The following is a 24,540-nucleotide window of genomic DNA, read 5'->3' as shown; positions in this document are numbered from 1 at the left end:
AAGGGGGGAGACGAAATGGCAGTCACCCTGGAAATGCATCATGTGGATACTGGAGAGTCCACTCCTCTCCACACAGCCTCACTGTCTGACTAAGCAATATTGAAGCCACTGATCAAGAACAGTCCTTGTCATAGCACTTCCCAGTAGATTTGAATGAAAGGACATGGAAGCATATTATTTTGGCTCTGTATGTGATAGTATGGGAACTCTGTTGGGGAGGGTTATTTTTTAAAGAAAATAAAATTGTTTTTTATTACTCCTGTTGTTTGTTTTTCAACTTTCTTATAACTTGCACTTGTTCTTGGCCAAAGTATCACCTAGGGGATTTGTTGCACTCATAAACTAACCTGCTGAAATGGTTTTTGATAACTGATCAATCAAATGCCAAAAAATCCCTGGTACCAGCTTCTCAAATTTGAATATTAGCTAGTTTTTGTACTGTTCTCAGACAGTAAACTCAGCATCATTATGGATTTTGGCTGTTGTTTAGACAAAAGAAAAATCCATCTTCACTATATTCTTATTTTATAGACTAAACAAAAATAATGGTTAGGCCTATTGATTATGAAAATGATCAAGGGTTTTGACTTTACAGTCCTTTGATAATGGAATACTACTTTGCCCAAGATTTTCTGTGAGTTAATGACTTCAAATGTAGAAAAAGGAAGCCGTTTTAATCAAACTTTACAACAAATTAACTCAGAATAAACTAAAACAATTCTGATATTCAAACTAGATTTTGACACAGTCAAGATGTGGAGCAAATTTCTAACAAATTAGCAGATTAATCAAATTATTCAGACAAGAATGACATGGAGTAAACCTGTTGCTCTTGGGGCCCCTTGGGAACTGGGGTCGCTGGGCAGTTGTCCGCTTTGCCTTGTAGGTAAACCAGCATTGGTTTACTTGGATTTTAGATTCATCTACACTCTCAAAATATATTCTCAGGTCAGAACGGAAAATAATTAATTTGAACAAGGTTTACACATTTTACATTATAGCAGAGGAGATGTACCCTAAACTTCCAGTCTTAAAACAAATCTAGGTAATAATTCATAGATTCTGACGTTTGACTTTTAAAATCTCTTACCCAGTAATTTATTCGTAGGATTGTAAACGTAGGGTTACCTTTGGGTGAAGGCGGAGTTGATTGTTCTGACGTCTGGTGACACAGAGCCCACCTCTTCCTGTCGGTGTCAGAAGGCAACTTCACCATATTTAGCTGGCTCGCCGAAGCCCCGCAGAGTTGATCTGTCAACCAGACTGAAAATCCTGACACTTATCGGCGGATTCAGCCCGGTGTTGACAGCTTTATTTCGGCACTGGGATACAAACTACTGAGGACGACGTCGTTGGGATACGGTGCTTGAGGAGCGGGGCCGTGTCAGCGGCTGTTTTTCAACGCGATAAAAGTAGCCGTCGTCTGTCAGAATTCCAACTATCCAACAGCCGAGCTAGCCAGCTAGCTAATTACTGTAGCTACACCGACGCTCGCTGTGCCGTAGATACGGATTTATGTGCTTTCTGTTAACGTTCGTCTATCGGTAGGAATTCATTTGGACTCAGTGACCCCGCTGTGATGATATCCTGACAGCTCCTCTAGTCCGTTCCAGCCACTTCCCAAAGCCTGGCTAGCGAGCTAACTTGGCTAACTAGCAGGTTTTCCCTGCCACAGCGTCGCGTCGAGGAACCAGTAGCTTTCGCCGTGGCAGTGAAATCCGATTGGATACGTTGACCGTGTGCGAAAGGCGGTGTGCGGGGACGCCGAAAACCCCCGGCCGGCGAAACGACCGTATCGAAGGGCCCCATTTGCAAGTCCACAGGGAGGGGTGCTAGCAGAGACCAGGGTACTCGGCCACTCAGTGCTGCAGAGGCGGCGCACTGCCGAAGGAGACACCGGATTGAACGGAGGAAGAGTCCCAAACGTTTGACATCTGTGATCCGGGAAGTGAACCGGGCAGGGACCTCATGAATGGAAATCGGAACTACAGGTAATGTACTCCGTCACGTCTCAGTATTAAGTTGTTGGCTGTGGTACAGCGAGTGTGTCAGTGGAAGTTTCATTTCTTGGGGATTGTACTTGCTAGTGATATGAAACACCGGGGCTGTCGGGTTGCTTCTGTGCTTGACAACCGAGGATGACGCTTGAAGGTGTGTAACTGTAACCAGGGGGTTCGTCATCTTCTGCTGTTAATTTGCCCAAACGCCAGCCACGGTTGAAATGATTTAACTGAATAACTCCTTCCAGTCATGCGAGACTGAAATCGACTTCTGCTTTGAACTCAAACGTAAAATATGTAGCGGCTATAATCAGTTTATAAGCCACTCCCCAAGAGCACTGAGGAGTTAGTTCTGTCTCACTTACTGTAAACTCATCAGCAACATCAGCCAGGTGTGTGGGCTTCATTAAACAGGTGCTGAGGCCAGTGCCTGGTATTCCCCTGCATTATCCCACATTAATAAACCGTTTCTTTGTTTTAATCCTCATGTTGCAGAATAAAATGTTCACCCAGCATGGCTAGTCACCTGAGAACTTGTGACAGAGGACAAACTCTCTGTCCTTTCAAGCCCCCCTAGGCCATAGTCACCCATTGACCCCAGACAGACCTCAACATATTTGGCAGCAACAGAGTGGAGGTGCTGCCACAGCACCTACACTCTATTTTAATCTATTTTGCCATGTCAGTGCTTTGTGCATATAATATTTAGCCAGTGCCATTTTCTAATTCCTAAATAGTGAGTTGGTAGAAAGTGTTTTTACTAAGAACATTGACAGGATCCTGTTTTAGGAGCACACTAGCTGCAAGTTTAGCCTGTGGGGTTTAGTGTGGATATTCACTGAGTGTAAAAGCTAGAAAATCTTGTTAATAAACATGTTTATCTGCAGCAGTGACCTCATGTAACCTTGCAAATTCCTGTCTAAAATTCCAAAATTGTCCAGTAAACTGGCCAGTAAACTGGCCAGTAAACTGTCTCTTTCTTGATCGTAGTGGCAGTTAAACTGTCCGAAACCTCCTGGCTTTGTCTCAGCTGTAACGGAAGCTTTCCACTTATGTGGCTATAAACGAATACCAGGTAGTCTTGATCAGCCAGTGACACATGATGCAGCAGTTGGTCCTTAACCCACCCCCCGACTCCTCAAGAGGAGATCCCTCTCTGCCGCCTGCTCTCTCATTAGTGTTTCGGCTCTTCTCAGTTGGGACACTTCCCAGTGGTGGTAGCATAAGGGACCTTCAGGTGTTTTCCCAGTAACCCAGCACCTACAGTAATGCCAAACACACTAAAACAGCTATGTGTTAGTGTTTGGGCAGGTGTGCAAGTTAAGCTCACATTATACTCTGAATTAGATTAAATTTGACATGTACTTACAGAAAAAGTGATGAAAAAGAAGCCCCATATTTGGTTGGTATTCTTTGATTGAGTTCAACCAGTTATTTTACTCTCAAAGCATACTTTATTGTAGTTTTGTGATATTTCTATTTTAACTTGATGTTTAAAGAAACTTGAATCTTGTCTGCTTCCACCATAACTCTCAAGCTCCTCAGTCAGCATGGATGCCATAGAAACAGACCTGGGGACTGGACAGGAGTATATTGGTGTCTGCTTGCAGCACAGTATTCCACAGCAGTCAGAGAACACATAAAATGCAATTTCATGTGGAGTATGCTGATAGTCAGCCTTACATTAAGTGTGTTAAGGAGTGTAGTTGATGCTTTCATTTTGGAGGACTTTAATATGTTAATCCAGTTAGACAGAGGCACATTTTTACCATGTAATTTTGTGGCTTGTCCTTGTAAGTCGCTGTAGGGTCTTGATATTGTGTGCGTTGGTGTTGGTTCACAATCACATGTCGCTAACCGCCACGGTCCAACCAGTAAGCCCTGTGTCTGGGTGAATGATTAAAAGGAGGCCCTCCATCAGTCAGCCAGTGGCCCAGAGAGTGGCGTGAGAAAATGCAAATTGATGGCACAGCCTGCTTAGAAACTGACAGTTACTCTTCTCCCTAGTTGCAGTCTAAGCAGCAGCACATGTGGCATGGAAACCATGGCTCTAGAGAGCTTAGCACTAGGGATATAATGAGTGCAAGGCTTTCGAGCCTTAAGCAAATCAAATCCATTTTGATGTGCTAACCCTGTGGTATGCCCACAAACAACTTGTCACTTGATGTGATGTCACACTGTGGTTGAGCTGTAAAGCCAGACCTAGTCAAAGATTTCAAATTAAGGGCTTAACATTGTTAACATTTCTGGAGGCCTAATAGTTGAACAGAATACTCAATGGAAAGATTTTATTTTATTGCATATGATTTTTGGCATACATGCAGTGATTGATAAGTCATGCTTGTTTCAGCGGCTGGTCAGCATTTAAAGGAATAACTGTCATTTTGGGAAATGCTGAAATGAGTTAGTTTCATAAGCTCCAGTCAGCAACCGGCTTGCTTAGCTTAGCATAAAGACTAGAAAGAGGGAAAAACTGCTAACCTGGTTGTGTCCAAAGGTAACAAAATCTGGATACCAGGACCTCTACTGCCAATTGATCACGGGAGTTTATGTGATGGACTGTTTCTTGGCTGGTGTAGTCACTTCCTGGAGCCTCTGCTGGTTGTCTATCCAAAAAGAACTGAACTGACAGCAGCTGGGCTTGGTTGTAGATCTTGAACACATTTCACCTCTCATCCAGGAGGCTTCGTCATTTCAGAAATGTACGTGGTATATTGAGGGATGCAGCTTACTGGAACACAATGAGATGGCAGTGGGGATGGGGGGCTTCCCCACCCTACACCCTCCACCCTCCACCTGTCACACTGCACTTTGTAACCAGGTGGGATTTGAGTTGGCTGGAGATGACTCAGCTTGGTATGAAAGGCAGCCCTGGTAGAGGTGGGTTTCACTGTCCATTAGCACAGCACTTAGAGGGAATGGTAATAGTTTCTTTAAGAACGTTTCTTGGGTATTTTTGAGGACATCTGAAATTAAGATATTTTCTGTGTTTGTTGTTTTGCCAGTCTCTCTCCTTATCTCATGCCTGCCCTTCTTTCTCTCACTTCTGTGTTTCCCGCTCTTTTTTTGATTCACAGACAGGTGCCCCCCCCCCTCCCTTCCTTGGTAACCGCCTCTGTTTCCCTCCCTTTGCCTCAGTGGGAAACTCTGCCTTCCCTGTCATTCTCCTTGTATTCTGGTTCTCTGTGGATTTTGTACAGACACTGGGGTCGGCTTTGAGGGACGGCTTAGTACTTGATTTGCAGTCTCTCCCCATAATACTCAGTTCATTCAAGCAGCTCACTGACAATAGACTGCCCCCGTCCGCCACCCCAGCCACCCATAAGGCTAACCATTGGCATATTGTTGTAGGTTTCTATGGAAAATGCAGTTTGCCGTTGCTCTTTAGACTCATTGTATGAGGGAGAGCTTTAAGTTTGGTTTTACTTAACTGAAGAAAATTAAAAACTCTTCCTATTGACTCCTCATAGAATTTTTAATTTCTCTTTATTTTTTGGCAAATGTTGTCAATAATATTCTATCAGTCATAATAAGTAGTGAAGACCAGAATCTGTCTCAGTGTGAGATCATTTTGAGTATTGAGGTTCTGTCATGTCAATTTTGTTTTGTAAATTTTAGTTACTTTTTTTTTTTTTAATTATTATTATTATTATTATTATTTTTTTTTTTATTATTTATTAAGTTTTTTTTTTTTAAATTAAACACCAAAGGCAGTGTGCCCTTTTTTGTGTATATTACTGAACGATTAGTAATGTAGTGGGTTGCCTTCTTTTGCTGTCCTCATTTCTTTTTCTGTTGAGCCAGATGTGCCTTCTGGTTTTACTTCCACAAAATGGACATTCGACATGACAGTATTAACAAATAGCTTAGATAATGAAGCTTCGGTTTTTCTTCTAAACTAAAATGGAGTTCAGAATCTATCCCAGGCAGATGCTGCTAGATGTTAACGCTCCACTGATTCATCATTATTTTCCATGTTTTTTTCTGCTTTCTGACCTAAATGTACGTGTCCCTTTAATAGAAAGAAAAATGCGGTTTCTGCCCAGCACTGTCACTGTTGTTTTACCCATTGGAACAAAGTAAATACCAACAAATACCTGCTCCAAATATGCTGTCATTTGTGATATTATATTGTGAATTCTGTGGCCCTGTGCAGAATATATCTTTCTCATGTTCACTGAACAGTCTTATTCATGTGTCTGTGTCTGTTTAGTAGACACATGAATAGCACTGCCAGCTCTGCTGGCTGACACATGCTGTTGTCAGAGTGTGGAGCTGACAGCAAACTCCTGCAAGTGGGCTGAGTAGACAGAGGGAAAAGTCAAGGGATGGAGTGTGTGTGTGTGAGTAGGAGAGGGGGAAAGGCTGAAGGTTGTGATGTGTCACAGAGATTAGAAGCCAGAACAGCCAGACCACGCTTCTTTTCCACCTCCTCCTCCCTCTGCTTTTCCCCTTCCTGAGATCTGTTTTTTGGGGGAGCTGAAAGGGGCTCATTTTAGGGGGATGTTATGGACAGGAAGAGAGGGAATTGGATGGAGAAGTCTGTGTTTTTTGTTGGGGGCTCACTGCAGGACAGACAGAAATCCGTCTGTTTATCAGTGACAGAGAGACAGATTCATATTCCTGTCAGTATTCCCTACAGTCCTGAAATGAGGTTTGTTAATAGAGTTCAGCCGCAACTACATTTTCTCACATTTAAAGGCCAAATAAGTTATTTTATACCACATAAATTAGGTATGTTTGTATGTAATTGATTGAAAATATTGTCTGCTGATTATTTAAAATGTAGCCATGTTTTTAATGGTCTAATTGCGTTTAGGACACAAAGTTTTAACAGCAACAAACAAAAACCAGAGGTTCCTTTAATCAGTCTGTTAGTACATTTACAAGACATGATTAGCAACTGTCACTGCGCCAAAAAAACAAGTCCATTTTGCCAGAAATAAGAGCACTACTTGATTTTGTCAGTACCATCAAATTGTAAGACAGAGAATAAGTTTCTTTCAAACTTTTGTGATGTCTGAGGTTTTTGTCACACAGCTCTAAAAGTTCTCTTTCTTGTCTCTTCTCCTTTCTGATTATTGGTGCGTTTTGCATTATGCTCATAATAAATAAAACTCAATGTTTCATAGAAAAACTCTGATGATCAACTTTTGAAAAAAATTCCAAATACGAATTAATCCCAAAACAATGTTTGGGACTATTTCTTATGTGGAAATAAAAACTGTATGCAGCCAGGGATTATGGACTGTCCAAAGAAACAAGAACATTATCTCTAGAAAGACATGCTGATGTTCATTTTCACTGTGATGATCATGGCAAATAATTTTGGCAATCTAACCTTTTAATGTGGGTATAATAACTTGGTTAAGATGCTGACATGACACTTGCTATAATCTGAGTACTTGGCTTGGTTCTAATTAAATTATTAGAGAGCATGTAGATTGTCAGAGTTCCAGAGCAGTTGACATGCCCAGGTCAACATAAAAAGTCAACAACCCCTGGCCCCTGTCCACTGTTCCACTCAGCCTGAACATAAGCAAGTTTATAAAATAACCAACGGGCAGTGCAGCTTGCTCAGTTTTTGCGTAGGTCGTGTCAAATGCAACGTGGTAAGGAAATTCCTGGCCAAGTAAGAAACGTTCTTCACGTTCTTATGTATAAAAAATAAATTATTGTAATCTTCAATGAAGAAGCATGTACTGACTTTTTTTTTGCGGCTGGTTCTTTAATATGGACCTTTCTTTATAGTTTAACCAAACATTTCTATTTTTGGGGGGCTTTGGCTAAAAGCAAATTGTATTAAATGGATGGGACTGCTAATTACTTATTACTTATAAATAAAATTATTTAGGTGATATTGACCAGGGTTGTACTCAGTTTTGTTGTATACTGTATGTATGTGTATATCTGTGTGTAGTCATCCATCATCTACCTGTGTCAATAAGTCTGTTAGGCTCTCCATAATACCTTTATGTCAAAACTGGAGATGATTCTTAACCCACTCCAAATCCCTCCACCCGCTTCACTCCATCGCACTGAAAATATTTCCCTGCCATGTACACTCCTTCACTCTCACTCAGCCTCAGGTTTGTCCCGAGGGTGATGTCAACATTTTTGCATGTTGTTGTGACTGACCAGGCCTCCGTTGGCTTGTCAGTAAGTGGCTTCCTGCTGGTGTTTATCTGTGGCAGAGATTGGCATTGACTCTCATAGGTGCCAGATGCAACACTCTTGAGGTTGATGAGGGGAATAGGAGGGAGGAGTCCGACTGTGTGTTACGCGCATCAATCCTTCCTCGCCATCTATCAGTCTTTCTGTGCATACGTGTGTGTGCGTTTCTAGTTTCTGCCTGCTGTGACTGACGCCATTGTGCCTCACCACTGAGCACTCGCCCTGTTCCCACAGCTCAGGCCTCTCTGGATTAGAAACACAACAGCTGTATTGTGTGTGTATGTGTGTGTTGGTGTGTGGGCCTGTATGTGTGTGGACATGTGCACTCGTTAGCAGCGTGGACGTTTGTGTAGTGGGGGGATGTGGCTGAGGGGGTTATTGGGGACTGGATGTCAGCCTAGCTTCTCACTATCCAGTTATTCTGGATCCCAGCCCACTGTGTACAGTGTGGCTGTGTTGTGTTGCAAAGCATCAGAGTGGAACGAGTTCACATTGCTGAGATGTTTCCTGCAAAATATTCATTGCTAAGAAAGGGATCACAGTCATTGGTGCGTTACATAATATTTATTTGATTTATTTATTCCATGTGCACCATTGCATTGTATCACTGGTGACTGGCAAGCTGGATGGTATCACTCAGCTTTTGTTTACTGTTAATTAACTAAATTCTACCCCTCTGCTCGCCACATATTTTCCATTGATGCAAGGGAACTTCTTTAATGTTACGCCCTGCTTATACAGTGGATTTGCATTTTGATCTACTTGGCCCTGATGAGACAAATGAAGAAGGGATAAATCTTGGAGAAGAGAATGAGACTTGTAATATTAATCTTGCTATTTCCTGTTAAAGCATGATTGTGCCAGGGCTGGACTTGGATCACAGTGAACAAATTCAGAAGAATACTGAACACACAGTACAACAAACCTTAATAAGCCACCAGACACAGCTACTTTCAGGAACAATGGCCCAGAAAAACATTTCTAACCTTGATTAGTGTGTTGTATGATATTTGTACGATGGAAGATTAAGGTTTGCTTAAACTGTAAAAGGTGCCTGCAGCTCTTCATCTAACCATTTGACTTGTGTAAAACTGATCTGCCAATAAAAGGTGGCGGAATACGTCCAAATGTAGGGTTGCCAGCTAACCACACAAGCGGCGCACAAAACGAACTCAGTGCACAAGCAGAAAACTGAAGCTGTGTGTTCAGCAAAGTTTTGGCAAAAATATGAGCGTCTGGAGCATATTGGGCATGCTGATGGACGGCGGAAAAGTGGATTATTTTGCAGGACTCGTAGGAGTAGTTTTGATACTGTATTTCTGCCATGAAACGATTTCACTATTGGAGTACAGTGTAAGTGACATAAATTCAAGCTGACCACAGCGGCTGTTCTCTGAAACGGGAAACCACAAACATTTAAGGGCTATCTTTCAAGCCTGCAGGGTGTAAGCATATTAAATCACAGATTTTGGTTGGCACATCTCTTTAAAGTTTGCAGAATAATGGCAACATTAACATGTTTTATTTTATTTCACTATGAATATCTGATACTTGTGAAAGGGTTATATTTTGCCCAGACAAAAAGAAATAATGGTACTAAATATTTTTAGATATTAACTGAAGGACATAAGTAACATTCATGAACGCAGTTTCATTGAAACTAATTTCACCTGTGACTGCGTGTCTCTCATATTAATTGATAATTCCTTTTTTTAATACAAACCCCACACTGCCTCTGGGCCTGGTTTGCTTCACAGTGAAGGGTAACAAAAACACTTAAACATCTCTTTCACCACAGTGCAATAGACCAAGTGCGTGAGTGGCAATTTCCTTCCTTCAAACACCACAGAGTTCTTGTATTTTCATGAAAATACCCTATAAGTTCATTTTATTCACATTCAAGAAGGACTTTCCCACCTTTGTCATCTCTTACTGTATGAATGTACAGGCTCAGGAAATGAGAAACATGCTTATAGACAGGGGGAGGATTAAATCTTCTCTCCTCTGTTTGTTAGAGCATGTCCTTCCTGTAATTATCTGAAAGTGCGCGCACAAACTTTCAGTGTGGTATTCTTCATCTCAAGAGGAGGTTTCCTTGAACCTTTACACTCACTGTACAAAGAGTCAATAAGCCTTTGATGTGTCTGTGTAGATTTGTGGTTGCGTTTTCAGAAATTGTCATAGCAAAGTATAACGCATCACCTACTGCACCAGCAGTAGAGGTCATGGTATCCCTGACAAGTTCTTGATCAGTGTTCTGTGTTTAGTCTTGAAGTAAGTGGATTTTCCTGTAAACTCATGCAAGCATCTTTGTGTGTTAGGGGTTGCACATCTTCCCACACACCTAACAAGCCCAGAGAATGGCCATTTTTGACAGTCAAGATCTTAGTCATCACATAAAAATAGCAATAACATGTCTTGAGCATTTGAAGTTTATTTGAAGGGAATTGTATAATCAGTCTGATGTTTAATTTCTGCATGGGTTATCTCTGAAAGTTTCACTTTTATTTCTGCTTGCAGTGAATGACAGAATCAGATAGAGCAACTTACGGCTATAGAAGCTTGAGAGTGAAGCACTTTGCTCTCCCAGACCCCCCCCCCCCCCCATGTCCATACCCAGCTTGACAGTCAAACCTCCCTCTCTGACCCCCTCGCTCCTGCTCCTTCGGACAAACACATTTGTTATGTCTGTTTGTGGAGGGAACACAGATGCACAGTTTCCACGAAGTACAGATAGCAGAGCGGTTTTTGATGTGTTGCTGAATGATCAGGGTCAGGTTGACTATTCAGAAAATGCTGCAAAACACATCTGTGTGACATTCCTGGTAGATTTTCAACATCTCAGCGTGTTGCCTGCCATGTGCGTGATGTTGATGATCAGATGATCCCATCTGTTGTCACAGCAAGCTGTCATCACCACAGACGAATGGCGAGGCAGAAGTCAGTTTTTTTAAGCTAAGAAAAAGAAAATCAGTCTCATTTTAGTCTTTGTGAACCTATAGAATTTCTGTAACATTTCACTAAATAGACACAGGTCCTTAAAGAAATACGAAAGTCTCTTTGCAATCATTGTTGCAAAGGGAATCTACGGTAAATATATCAACATCACAGAGCCTCAAAGCGTTTCTGCAAGCGACAGAATCACTCAGAGGTCTGTCATAATCTGCAGGATTCACAGGAAGCCAAAGAATGCAGAGGCAGGCTGGCCAAATATCACGGTCACCGCCAGGGCCAGTGTTTTGATTAGACCCACACAACTTGTTTGTTTTGATTCCTGTTTGCATCTTGTCAGATTGCCACCGGCCGAACACAAGTCATGACTGCGGGTGGTAGGTTAGTCTGTGCGATCAGGCGCTTTTTTGGAGCTTTGGCCCTGGAGATTGTGCTGTGTCAGTAGTGATTTGTTTGAATGTAAAACTGTGTAGCCGTTTGTCAGTGTATATGCATACGTTTTGAAAAGCATCAGGGATTGTGTGTGTTTATGTTTATACAAAATGCCAAAAGTAGCAACAAAAGTAATGTGGGAAATAGTAAGTTCATTCGTTCTGTGTGTCTGTGCAGTACCACCGCTACAAATTACTGTATCTCTGTGTGTGTTGGTTTCATACAAAAATGAAACCAAGTGGTTGCATGTGTTTGTGTGTGTGTGTACAAGTGGGTGGAACACCAAATTTACCCCTGTGTGATGTTTTTAAGTTAGGTTTTCTTTTTTCTCACTGTAAGACCCAGTCTGCGCTACTGTAATTCATCCACCATTTAGTCCAGAACCAGGATGCTCGACTGTGCGATTCTCTGCCCATGGTGGTTCTGTGACTCATGCTGAATGGATGCCAGTACCGAGAGGCAGATGAAAGCCGGAAAACACCAACCCTGCCCACTGTCTAATCCTGCCACTCCCTGCTATTCTCCTCCTCCTTGCCAACTTCACCAGGACCATCACAGCACAGAAAAATGTGCTCTCCGTAATGGAGGACACTCCTTAGGATAAGTCACACTCCTTGACAGACAACCTTATTCCTGTAGCCTTAATGAAGACTTACCAGAATATCTGTCTTCCTTCGTTTCGTCGCTCTTGTGTGTGTGTGAAATTGGGCTTACCTCACAAGTTTCACCGAGGGCCCCAAGGGGAATTACCATTACAAAAGTTTGTGTGCACAGTTTTGTGTGAGAGGGACAGCCGTGGTAGGAATTCCAGACTTTCGCCTCTTTTTCATCATTTTATCTCGGCAGGCTATTTCAAACACGAGGCCTTCACCCTGCATCAACCCTGTTAGCCTCCACTCCACAGAGGGGACACAAAAAAAAAAGGGAGCAGGGCAGAAAACACATACTTCCAAAGCTGCCCGACTGTAAACAAACCAAGTCGCTCATGTTGTCTGCTGTTACCTCACAGAAGGTTTCTGTTATGGGTAGGTTTTTATGAACTTCCCCTCTGCTGGCCCCTCAACACCAATATCACCCACACATGTGAGCCTATGAGTCAAATCAGCGATGAATCACACTCAACCATGACTCTTATTTCTCAGTGACACATTTGGGGCAGTTTTTTGGTAGACACTGGAGAGCACCAGGCCTACGGCAGCGGTGATAGAATGAAACAGTTGAATAAAACTGGAAAAAAAAAGTCCATGAGGGCTGGAGAGGGGCATAAAGAAAGCAACACTTGCCAGGCAAATGAATGAGTCTCATCTGAGTTTATGTGTAAAGATTGCTGTTGCATAACCATAGCAGAACGTATGATAGCATCATAAGTTTAATCCAGATATTGTATTGGCACGTCAGCACAGCCATTTGTTCTCTCAAGTGTGATGTGGAGGACAAGCCTCAGCAGTCCCAAAAATAGCACCGACATGAGTGTGGCACATAAAGCTGAACAGATCTCTCTGTTTCTGGATCAAAGTGACTCATGTCTAAGAAATCTCATGGTTTTTGCTTAAGTGTGTGTGCATGCGGAGTGATACCATATTTTAGAACAAATGTGTAACTAATAAGTAGACTGTCAAACAAATGTTCCCTCGTGAGTAACACTAGACAGTTAATAGTCGTTAATGTTGCTGCGTATTCGTCTACTTTAGAACAATTCTAAGTTTGTTTTTAAGATGAATCATTATATGTCGGCAAACTTATCAAGAAAATTGGCTACACAGTATTAGTTGTTAGAGCATCTGAATTGTGAGTGGCAACGTTATTTTTCAATCATTTTCACATCTGTCATCTCAGAGAGCCAGGTTTTTTATTTCCGCCACAGTGAAATTAAATAGCTTCAGTGTCCCGCTTCATATAATCATCCATTATTCAGCTGTTGTATTGTTTTTTTCTTTTTTTTAAATGCAACAGTGACAATGTTTATAGCATTATATGGAAGGCAGAACTGCTGTGTTTTGCAGCATAAATTGCTTCTGTTGCTATGAAGAATGCTTAATTTGCCAATCCATGCACTTCCTGTTCCTGTTCATTGCACCTGTGTGTGTGCGTGCGTGCGTGTGCAGTTGTTTGCTTTAGAGTTGGTCCATATCATGAAATGTTCATTCACATGTCAGGATGTTTACGGTCTTGGCTGGGTGTTTTGTTTTTTTTTTTTTTAAATCATGGGCGTGTATTGTTCATTTTGAAACTGGTTTTATTCCCCTGATACTTTTATATCGTCTCTGTACTTTTCTCAGTATATCAGATCAAATGTAAAGTGCATGTTACATAGAAATGTGACAGTTTGTTGAGAGTGTGGTGGGTGTGTATGTTTGTGTTGTAGAATGTTGAAAATGTCAGAGTCGATTGTGTTTATTCTTGGTGTTTCCCCTATACAGCACCTTATCTTGACATTTGGAATTTCTCTGTTTACTTTTTTCCACCATTAAGCACTTGTTACAGTGTTTAACAAACCACTGACACCGTAGTTTTATGATAGAGAAATAGTGTAGTACCTTTAAATCATTCAGATCTAACTTTGTTATTAGTAGTTAACCATTTTTGTCTGTAGAGCCCAACAGATAATGTTTTCTCTTTATTCCTATATGTATATTTGAGTGTTATGATATAACTGTCATATAAACAATAATGTAATGATAACCAGCATGTGTTCCTTTTATACATAAACACAAAACATAAGCAGATTTTTTGTAGCAACAATACCTCAATTTATTGCTATGAAACTGTGACTGCGTGTGAAACTATCTACTGTGGCAGGACATTATAACTTGTCTGTAAATGTAAAAAGTTAAATCCTCTGGAACTTTTAAGTTATAAATAACCATAACGATAACACAAAAACAAAAAATGTTAAACTCTAGTTTGAAAAGTTATGTATCAAGTATACGGACCAATAGGCCATTAACTTGTGTTACAGTATCTTTGATAAACTAGAAAATTTGTCTGTAACACAAGTTTGTTTACTACAACATGACCTGTGTGCATACATTCTGCACATCCTCACCCTGAATGACCTGAATCAGATCCACACTCAGTTTTCTTTTCATTTATCCTCTCGTCCTTGTTTTCCTCTCAGGAGCCGTTGGGGCCCAGTCCCTGTTCTCCATGCCTCGGCGGCCTGGCTATGGCACGATGGGGAAGCCCATCAAGCTGCTGGCCAACTGCTTCCAGGTGGAGATCCCCAAGATGGATGTCTACCTCTACGAGGTGGATATCAAGCCTGACAAGTGCCCACGACGAGTCAACAGGTGGGATGGACCTTCTTTAAAACTTCTCCTACACCTTTCTCTGATACAGTATTTACATTTAGAAACAGGCATTTAGCTAATATTTAATATAGAGCAGCTTGCAGCGAGTGAGCACACAGGGTTATGGTGTCTCGTCAAAGGATAAATGGTGGTTGATGGATGCATGAGATATTCTTTGGGTTTAATTTGTGACCTTCGATTGACAGATGTTCTCACTAATGATTTGTCTGATGATGATTGACAGCTTAAAAATTCTTAATGAAGTCTGAAATATGTCAGCACTTGGCTAGACACAGTATGACTGAAAGTCTGTGTGTTGTGCAGGGAGGTGGTTGACTCTATGGTGCAGCACTTCAAGGTGACAATCTTTGGGGATCGCAGGCCGGTCTACGATGGAAAGAAGAGCCTGTATACAGCCAACCCACTGCCTGTGGCACCTGCAGGGGTGAGCTGGAAAAAAGACTCATACTAATGCAAGCGCACAATCATGCCGCTTCTCCTCAGCCCCACCTGAACGCTTGCACACCATGTGTGATTTATACATACTCGCAAACTTAACTGATGCATGCTCCCTTTCTTTTTTCCCCGCAGGTGGACCTGGATGTCACTCTGCCAGGTGAGGGAGGGAAAGATCGTCCCTTCAAAGTTTCCATCAAATTTGTGTCTCTGGTCAGCTGGCACATGCTCCACGAGGTGCTGACTGGCCGCAGCATGCCTGAGCCTCTGGAGCTGGACAAGCCCATCAGCACCAACCCTGTGCACGCAGTGGATGTAGTCCTGCGACACCTGCCCTCCATGAAGTGAGCTGATGATGTTTTAATTTGGCCTTTTTATCATAAAGAAGTCTTGATTCACTCTTTTAATGTCAGTTGGGGGCCTAAATAGAAACTTTTTATGAGTAGACGGTTAGTTTATCATGTTATTATAATCTTGAAATATCTAGCCACGTCAAGGAAACTTCCTGTTTGTCCTTACCTGCTTTCCCCACCTCCAGCTTCAGTCGCCAAACATAAAGTCAAAAGATGAAAAATCAAACACATGGTAAAAAATGATCCCGCTTACACTTGTAGCAAATACTATATATTTGTTTTGTCATAGTGACACAAAGATCAGTGCTCTGATCCCAGCGGAAATCAAACACAGCTTATATGGCTCACACGAAGCGCCGTATTTGACCTCATACCATCTTCCACTCGATATCACTTTCCTAAGCCCTAGCAAGAGCACAGTTGAATGTAATATCACCAGCGCTTTAATGAAAATCTTTTTGAAAGCATTATTAAAAAATGGTTATATCGACACCTTTCATTTAGCCCTGCTCGCGGGTGCCTGGAGCCCAGTATTGCATTGGCATCTTGACACATCGTCAATACAGGATTCACTGAGAAAAATGTAGCCCCTGTACAATTATTAATGTGTCTCCTGGGCAGAGTAATTAGAAGATGATGGGTTCAGGCAATGTCACCACCCTCTTATTTCACTGATACAGTTTCAGGCCATATTGAAGAGCAGCTGGATATAACACATATTGACCTGCATTCTTAATTCAGGATGTGTCAACGAAGCTGACATCCTGTCATCTCCTGTGCCCTTTCGTGTTTGCCCTATGTTCTCCTCCTTTTCTTCTTGTCTTTATTTCATGACCTTTGATTGTTTCCACCTCACTGTTATCTTTCATCTCTTTATTCTCTTTGCCCTTGTCTCATAATTGCTACTTTTCTCCATCAAGGTACACTCCGGTGGGTCGATCCTTCTTTTCAGCTCCAGAGGGCTATGACCATCCCCTGGGAGGTGGGAGGGAGGTTTGGTTTGGCTTCCATCAGTCTGTGCGGCCTGCCATGTGGAAGATGATGCTTAACATTGATGGTGAGAACCAAACTTTGTTTTCCTTCCTTTGATTTTGCGGCTCCTCTGAGCTTCATTATAGCCTCAGCTTTAACAAGATAAATACAGCAGCTTTTTTCACTGCTTACTTCCTCAAACACGGTGAGAACTGTTTGGTACTACAGCAATCCATATTTCAAAACAAATAGGTACTAGTTTTACTGTTTTATTTGTGATTCAGTCTTTGTTAAAAAAAAAAGAAAATAAAACTTATTATCTTATTATCTTGTGTAGTTACTGGTGAAGTGAGTTTTTAATAATTAAATAGATAGATTAGAATGACATGGAGACTCCATGATAAAAGCTATTTTTAGAGATTTGCGCATGATCAGTTTACTTTCAGTGATGTTATGTATACAGTGTCATGCTCATGAGAAAGATATTTCATTGAAGCTGAATGATGTCTGCAGGATACTCTCAAGGCTTTTTCATCATCGTGGAGGCTGAAGTTGTGGTTCTGTGCTGGGGAACCAAATATTTTTTTGAAACAGCACACCTCTCAGAGACTCAAGAGTATAAATAAGAAATATGTTTGCTTTTTATTTTAGTTATTTTTTCATGAAATGGAACTTAAAACGTTACATGCTGGTTGCTTTAGTTTTTACCTGGTGATGATGTTGTTGTGTCCTTTGCTGTCACAGGTTATTTAGTTGTAAACCAGTAGATTTGATTAGTCAGAATGGAGCCAATTTGGCAGGCTGAGAAGCAGTTTTTCAAATTCAATAATTCAAGATCTATTTTGGTAATTGGCTCCAGCTCGGGCCACTTGTCTCTGCTTGATGACCTGAAATAGTTAGCTACAATTTCAATCTGTTATTATTTGTGGAAAATATGTGACATAAAGGGTGGTGGAGAATGTGTTAGCCATGTGCACACTGTAGGAGGTTGTTGGAGACCAAGGGCTCTGCTGCTGACAAGAGAGAAAGTGTGATAGAGGAGATTGGAGGAAGGTGGCTGGATGGGAACTGACTAGCTGGTTGCTGTGGAGACAGAGGGTAGCTTGTGTGTGTGTGGTTGTGGTTGTGGTTTTGCCTACATAAGTTAGACTGGTGGGTGTTACTGGGGTCAGGAGGGTAGATGTGTGGAGCATTTCCTTGAGACAGCTTTTGTTTTGCTCCAAGTGCTTGAAGCCTCGAAGCCTCATTTGAATCTTTCCCTCTCTGCTCTCTGGTTCTCCCTTTGTCTCATTTTCCCGCCCTCTCATCCTTGGAAATCAAATGATCACCTCAAGTCTCTTGTCGACTTTCCAACAACAAGATAGAACACCAAGTGTCTGCAAAGCATTCGTTTTCTAATGCTTCAGCGTTGCATCATATACTGCAACTGCAACAAACTCTGCTCCCTGCATTCAGCATCATGGAGATCAAAAGCGCATATACCAAATAGTTGTAATTACAGAGAAATAAGACCTCTCAATTTTACATTTTCGTGACTCACTCAGAGACACTTCCATACACAGAAATGAAAACACAATGCGTGGGCAGGACAATTACAAGTGACGTCACTTCCTGACGGTTGCAAAAGGCTTTTATGTCTCACGGGGCAAACCAGAGGTGTAAGAGTGCGTGTGTGTGTGTACAATGCAGTCGTCAGCCTACTTGTTGTGCATCACTCACAGATGTAAGCTTGCAGTGTTTTCGTCAAACATACTGTCAGAGAAGGGCTTCTTACATCACAGCAGCTTGAGCCAGATTATTCATCCATAACGTCTTCAACCTTATCACCGGACTCTGTTCATCTCTATGCTCATTTTTTGAATGTCTTTTGATCTTCTTTGTCTTTTGTCATACCCGTCCTGTAATATGTCTCTGATGTCTTGCTCTGCAGCCATATTTTCATATTTTAATGCACTTATCCTATTTTACTTTTTCTGAGCTTCAGTCTTTCCATTTATAGAGATAAAACATTGTGTCACAACAAACGGAACAGTCAGTGTTCCTACTACATTTATTTTGCATGGTGGACTGATTAGTCAAAAATTATGTGATAAGCCTCTGTAAGAGCTTCATAATTGTGACATTGCACTCCAACCCTATGTTACAGTTCATCTGGTATTCACACTGCTTTTGCTACTTGAAGCTGGGTATCAGTTTGTTGTGTGAACATTTCAAAGTAGCTGCCATTTTGAGCATGTTGTCTTATGATGGAGCTATAAACTGCTTAAAAGTGTTACAGAGCTTTTTGTGTTTGTAAATGGCAATGATGGGTTTTTTTTTTTTTAGGTGTAGCCGAGTGTGCCATAATATGTGTGCACACACAACCATGCTATTACCAGGTCTAGCTGCTGATTTTTGTGTGTGATGTCCACTACAGTGACTTTGTCATTTTGACCAAATAGGTCATGACATCAATCATATTGTGAGAGATGAAGACTTGCTGAAGAAGGCTGCTAAAAGCCCAAGGCTGAGCAAATCCTCCTTGACCATCTTCTGCCAGAACTGTTGACCCGTACTGTGGACCCCAGCCTCCAAATGAATGCACGCTGTGCCCTCCACTCTGCAACTCACCAGATAACATCCAGATAATCAAATAACACTGGGCGACAAATTACTTGCATAGGTTATTATGGAGCTATCCATGACTCTGCATTATCACAAAAGGAGGATCCCTGGGCATGTATGAAAGTCTTATTAGCACAAAGCTCCTCTTGAGAGTCTGGAGGCTGAGAGTCTGTTGTTGGATCCAAAGTGGAGGACCCTTGAGCTACAGCGAGAGAGCTTGACGTGTCAGCCGGAGAGGACTTGCTCATAGCTTCAGCCCTCTTTCTCTTCCTGTTGAAACTATAACCAAAACAAATAATGACCAAAGCATATATTAGTAAAGATTTACCACCACCATTTGCTAAGGTAAAATGATAGAAAATCAAGGGAGACGTCATTGACAATGGAATTCTATATAAATTAAGGTAACCTCTTTTTTGCAGTCCTATTCTGACACCCACGTTGCACAAAAAGACTTTTTTTTCGGTATTCCTGGGATCTTGTCTGTTTCCCTCCACTTCTTTCTGCTGTTTTTTTGTCACCGCAATGTGCACACAATTGCAGTGACATAACTGTGACGTCAGCTCCAAATTGGTCTATTGGAATCAACAGGACAGCTTTTAATTTTCCCCCACAGTCTGAGTCTTGCACAATACCGAACAAAGTGCTCAGTAACCTATGTAATGCTGTTTAAATATTTAGCAATGGTGTAGCTGCAGCCCGTGGTGTAACATTGTTATCACACAATCAAGTAATGGTTATTCAGTGTTGTGTGATAGCATATCATGTTTTTTTCTTTTCTGAAATGACTCTTGTTGTTGCTTTATCTTGCAGTGTCTGCCACCGCTTTCTACAAGGCCCAGCCTGTCATCCAGTTCATGTGTGAAGTGCTGGACATCCACAACATAGATGAGCAGCCTCGCCCTCTCACAGACTCGCACCGGGTCAAATTCACCAAAGAAATCAAAGGTGAAGATGGGGGACGGTGTTAAGTGTTTGTGTGCATACGAGGAAGCGAGTTAAAACAAAAATGTGTGCTGGGGGAAAAGCATATGTTACAGCCAGTCACTCTCAGACACATTTTTAATGCTGCCTGAACACTTCATATTGTTCACCAGGTTTGAAGGTGGAGGTGACGCACTGTGGAACCATGCGGAGGAAGTACCGCGTCTGCAACGTGACCCGTCGGCCTGCCAGCCATCAAACGTGAGTCAGCCTTTTGGGTGGGAGAGGGAACAGGAGACTCTGGGCAGAGTGCGCGGGTGGGTTGGGGGCGGGGGACACGGACCACAGAGGATGTGATCACCAGTTCACCACCAAACAAACCAGATAATGGCTGACTCATCTGACAACCATGCGTTCAACATTAGTCATTTATTAGTGAAGTAGCTGTGCAGCTGCTGATTTTCAGTGTTTGTCATCCAGAGTAGAATACCTCACTTTGTGTACATCATAAGGAATGGTCCATATCTATGGAAATGTGCCATATAGCAATATGCTGTTAGAATGCTATGGGTAAAGATATTTAATTATATTTAAATAGTAATTGTGAGCTTTGGAGGTAGATGGATATAAGGCTAGGAGTTGACAAAGTATGCTTTTTTTTTCCTATGCAGGTTCCCTCTACAGTTGGAAAATGGTCAGACAGTAGAGCGTACTGTAGCCCAGTACTTCAGGGAGAAGTACAGCCTGCAGCTTAAGTACCCACATTTGCCCTGTCTACAGGTGGGCCAGGAGCAAAAGCACACTTACCTTCCCTTAGAGGTGAGAGAAACAATTTCTGGCTTATTTCTCATTGTTACGGGGTCTTATATTAAACCTAACTCCAAATATGATGAAATCTGCAATGTACTGAGCAGCTCCCAGGTGTGCCTATGTATCAGCTGCCTAAATATGAAGCAGGGCAGCTGCAGAAAAAAAGCTTTCCCCAGAAAATCTTTTGCTGGCTAAATAATAACTAAAATGATTAAAAATGCATGTTCCAAGCTTTGTTCAAACTTTTGCCTTTGTTTCCTCGCAGGTGTGTAACATTGTAGCTGGTCAACGATGCATCAAGAAGCTGACAGATAATCAGACCTCTACTATGATCAAAGCCACAGCTCGCTCCGCGCCTGACAGGCAGGAGGAGATCAGCAGGCTGGTGAGTTGTAGAGACAGCTGCTGAATCAAGGTCTCTCTTACTGTCATAGAGACAATGTTTAAATACTGTAATGACACTAAGTCTTGGTTTTAATTCTGAAGTTGACAAATGTTCCTTTAGCATCAGATACTATAAATTTAAGGCAGTGATATTTATTTACTTCCATATTTGACAAACATATTACAAACACAGAAACAATCTACAATTTAATAAAATCATAGATTGACCGTGTAGAATATTTTAACATATAGTTAATGCTGATTTCAGGATTTTACATTTGGATGGCACACCACAACAGCTTTATGAAACACCCGTGTTGCTAGGCTTGTCAGCAGCCGGTTGCCGCGCTGTTCATCTCGACATCAAATTGCTTGTTTTGTAATCGCCTCACCCAGATTCTCATTTTATATTGTTAACAGAGGCATGTCTGCGTGTTTCTCCATCGCATTTGGCAATTACAAGGCAGGTCTACTTAGTCATAATAAGTTTAATGTGTGTGAGGCTGCTGCATTGAGACTGTACAGTGACTGCATCTGGCCACCATCAGATTAGCAATTCACATTTGGTACCTGTTGTTACCATATTAAACCACATCTCCCTGTCTCTTCACTCTGAAGTAAAATGAATGGACTTGCTCACAGGAAATCAATGTAGACATCAATGTGGTGGCGTTTTCATTTAGATGCACCGTTTGCTTGAAACTGACAAGGCAGTGTGGGTGGAATAGCAGAGGTTGAGAGGCAGAAAAGGACAAAACAAGCAGATAAGCTGTGTCTGTCAGAACTACATAATGAATTCTGTAATATATTTGGATATCTCCACGACTGGGCTGATCATGTACCCTGTGCTTGCAGTCATTTTGGATTAGGGTGCTGACACCTGACATTCTGTGGGATGTCACCAATTTCTCATTTCATTTTTCCTGTCCGCTAACATAATAGAAAGTAATGAAAACTGTAAAGATGCCAACTGCAAAAGAAAAATTGCACAAAAAAAGTAAAAAAAACAAAAACAAACAAAAAAACAAAAACAAAACTAGTACCCATACATCCACCAGAGAGTAAAGAAAAGAAATGGTTCATTCGGGTAACAAGCATAGGCCTAAAACCATGATAGCATTAGCACTTGGTACAGTGTAATATAATGCTCACTGGACTACTGCTGCATTTTGGTCTCATCCTTAAGAGAAATTAGAGCTTTGTCACAATATACACATTTTATTCCACTGTACAACAACTGAGAAATAATTGTCTACACTGGTAATTCACAACAACTCAATCAAAACTAGCTGGTGTGCTAGAGAGTTAGAAGTTAGAGTTAGAAAAGAGTTAGATGAGAAGGTCAATTTCAATGTCACATGTCCTAAATACTATATAAGTGTATAATAGCCAGAAGCGGCTTAGCTCAGCATAAAAACTGGAAACTGGGAGAAATAGCTAGAATGGCTTGGTTTTTACACTTTGGTTTTTGGATGGAATGAGCAAATGAGATATGACGTGTTAATTAGTGAGCCTTAGAGGCGCCGGTAATCAGATTTTATTACCTTTGGACAGTTTGCCCCTGTTTCCAGTCTTTATGCTGAGCTAAGCTAACCAGCTGCTGGCTGTAACCTGATACTGACAGACAGGTAAGAGTGTTGTTGCTCTTCTCATCTAGCTCTCCGCAAGAAAGCAAATAAGCTTTTTCCCAACAATGTCAACAATGTTCTGTAACCAAATAAAAGTCACAATGAGTGATGAGGTAAAGGAAACTCCAGAAGAACGCATGGCTGTATACTGTAACCTCTGAGCACTGCAGTAGTCTTTACTCACGCTTTCATTACCTACCTTAACCTGACTCTGTGTCCAACCCCCCTTCCCCACTTCCTTGCAGGTGCGTAGTGCCAACTACGAGGCAGACCCATTTGTGCAGGAATTCCAGTTCAAGGTGCGCGACGAGATGGCCCACGTGACGGGGCGAGTGCTACCCGCCCCCATGCTGCAGTACGGCGGCAGGGTGAGCACAGAGCACTTTATGGTACCCTTCCTTTAAATCACGCCCATTCTCTCTGTTTGTCTGACATGCTCTCCCCTTCCTCAGCCTTTATTCCATTGTCTCTAAGGGGAACTAACTCACTGGCTTTTGTTTGAACTTCATGGTCTCAGTCGTTTCGCTTATTTTTTGTGGTTGAGTCTCAGTAGTGCAAACTTTGATTCCACCTTAAGAATAAAAATAAAGGAGATTTCTGTATCAGTTTTAGACAGGACAGGAATCGCTTTGTCCATCTGCTGAAAGGGTTATCTTGAATAAAAAAAGAATGCCTAAATCATGATTGGATATCTTTTGAACTATAGATCATTATGGCAGATGTAGCCAAAAACTTTGTCAGCATTTAAAGTAAATCTTCCTCATGGAGGTTTCCAAAAGGAGCAGCCTACTGAGACTGAACCACAGTGTTGATTAACATCTGTCTGTTTATCTTCTCTGAAGAGAGACACCTTTTTATTGTACATTTCGTGTGTGTATTACAAAGAACTATGATACCATTATGTACAATGCGCACAACAAGACACACATCTTACATGCTACAGATTCTGTCACACAGTGCATCACACTAGCATTGCAATAACAGTCAGAGTTCACCCCAATTCTTGACATTTGTCTTGAAAGTTAAATATTTCTCTAGTGAGAAAGAGTTTTTAAGAGTTTTTGCAAATGCATGTTTCTTGGAGTGATTGTTTTTTTTTTACGCTGTGAAATTATGTACAAAAATGTGTGTAATGCCCTTTGGTGTGGAAGAAGAGTGTGTGTGGTTTGGCTGGGTTTTCAGAATATACGTGTGTGTGTATGTAAGTGCGTGCCTACTCAAGTGTGAGTCTGTTTGAACAGTAATAATGTGAGTGTTTGTCCACATAATCATGGATAAACGTGGTGAGACTGTGATGTTGTTTCAGAACCGCACTGTAGCCACGCCCAGCCACGGGGTGTGGGACATGAGAGGGAAGCAGTTCCACACCGGGGTGGAGATCAAGATGTGGGCCATTGCCTGCTTTGCCACACAGAGGCAGTGTCGGGAAGAAATCCTGAAGTATGATTATATACTAATGTGTTTTTTTTTTTTTTTCTGTGACGTTTTCAAGGAGTCTTGTCTGAGGCCATGTATCAATGTTCATGCAATGATGAGCATATTCATGATAATTTAAAAGACA

General features: G+C 41.6%; 1 protein-coding gene across 2 annotated transcripts in view; it reads left to right on the top strand.

Annotated features, from left to right (window-relative positions):
* The first annotated feature begins 1,237 nt into the window (after window positions 1-1,237).
* Window positions 1,238-24,540, top strand: part of LOC121186137 (protein argonaute-3) — a 35,258-nt gene continuing 11,955 nt past the window's right edge. The window contains exons 1-11 of one of the 2 annotated variants that reach the window (XM_041044792.1): window positions 1,238-1,991; window positions 14,677-14,848; window positions 15,173-15,293; window positions 15,440-15,648; window positions 16,578-16,714; window positions 20,047-20,181; window positions 20,331-20,418; window positions 20,829-20,976; window positions 21,233-21,352; window positions 23,225-23,347; window positions 24,286-24,419. In XM_041044792.1, the coding sequence (XP_040900726.1) occupies window positions 1,973-1,991; window positions 14,677-14,848; window positions 15,173-15,293; window positions 15,440-15,648; window positions 16,578-16,714; window positions 20,047-20,181; window positions 20,331-20,418; window positions 20,829-20,976; window positions 21,233-21,352; window positions 23,225-23,347; window positions 24,286-24,419 (1,406 nt within the window). In that variant the 5' untranslated portion in view covers window positions 1,238-1,972. Of the gene's footprint in view, window positions 1,992-14,676; window positions 14,849-15,172; window positions 15,294-15,439; window positions 15,649-16,577; window positions 16,715-20,046; window positions 20,182-20,330; window positions 20,419-20,828; window positions 20,977-21,232; window positions 21,353-23,224; window positions 23,369-24,285; window positions 24,420-24,540 lie in introns of both variants that reach the window. The other variant, XM_041044790.1, reaches the window with a different exon arrangement.

This window comes from Toxotes jaculatrix, chromosome 8 (assembly GCF_017976425.1).
Source record: "Toxotes jaculatrix isolate fToxJac2 chromosome 8, fToxJac2.pri, whole genome shotgun sequence".
Taxonomy (NCBI): domain Eukaryota; kingdom Metazoa; phylum Chordata; class Actinopteri; family Toxotidae; genus Toxotes; species Toxotes jaculatrix.
The sequence above is the reverse complement of the archived record's forward strand: the minus strand, read 5'-3'. Positions and strand labels throughout refer to the sequence as shown.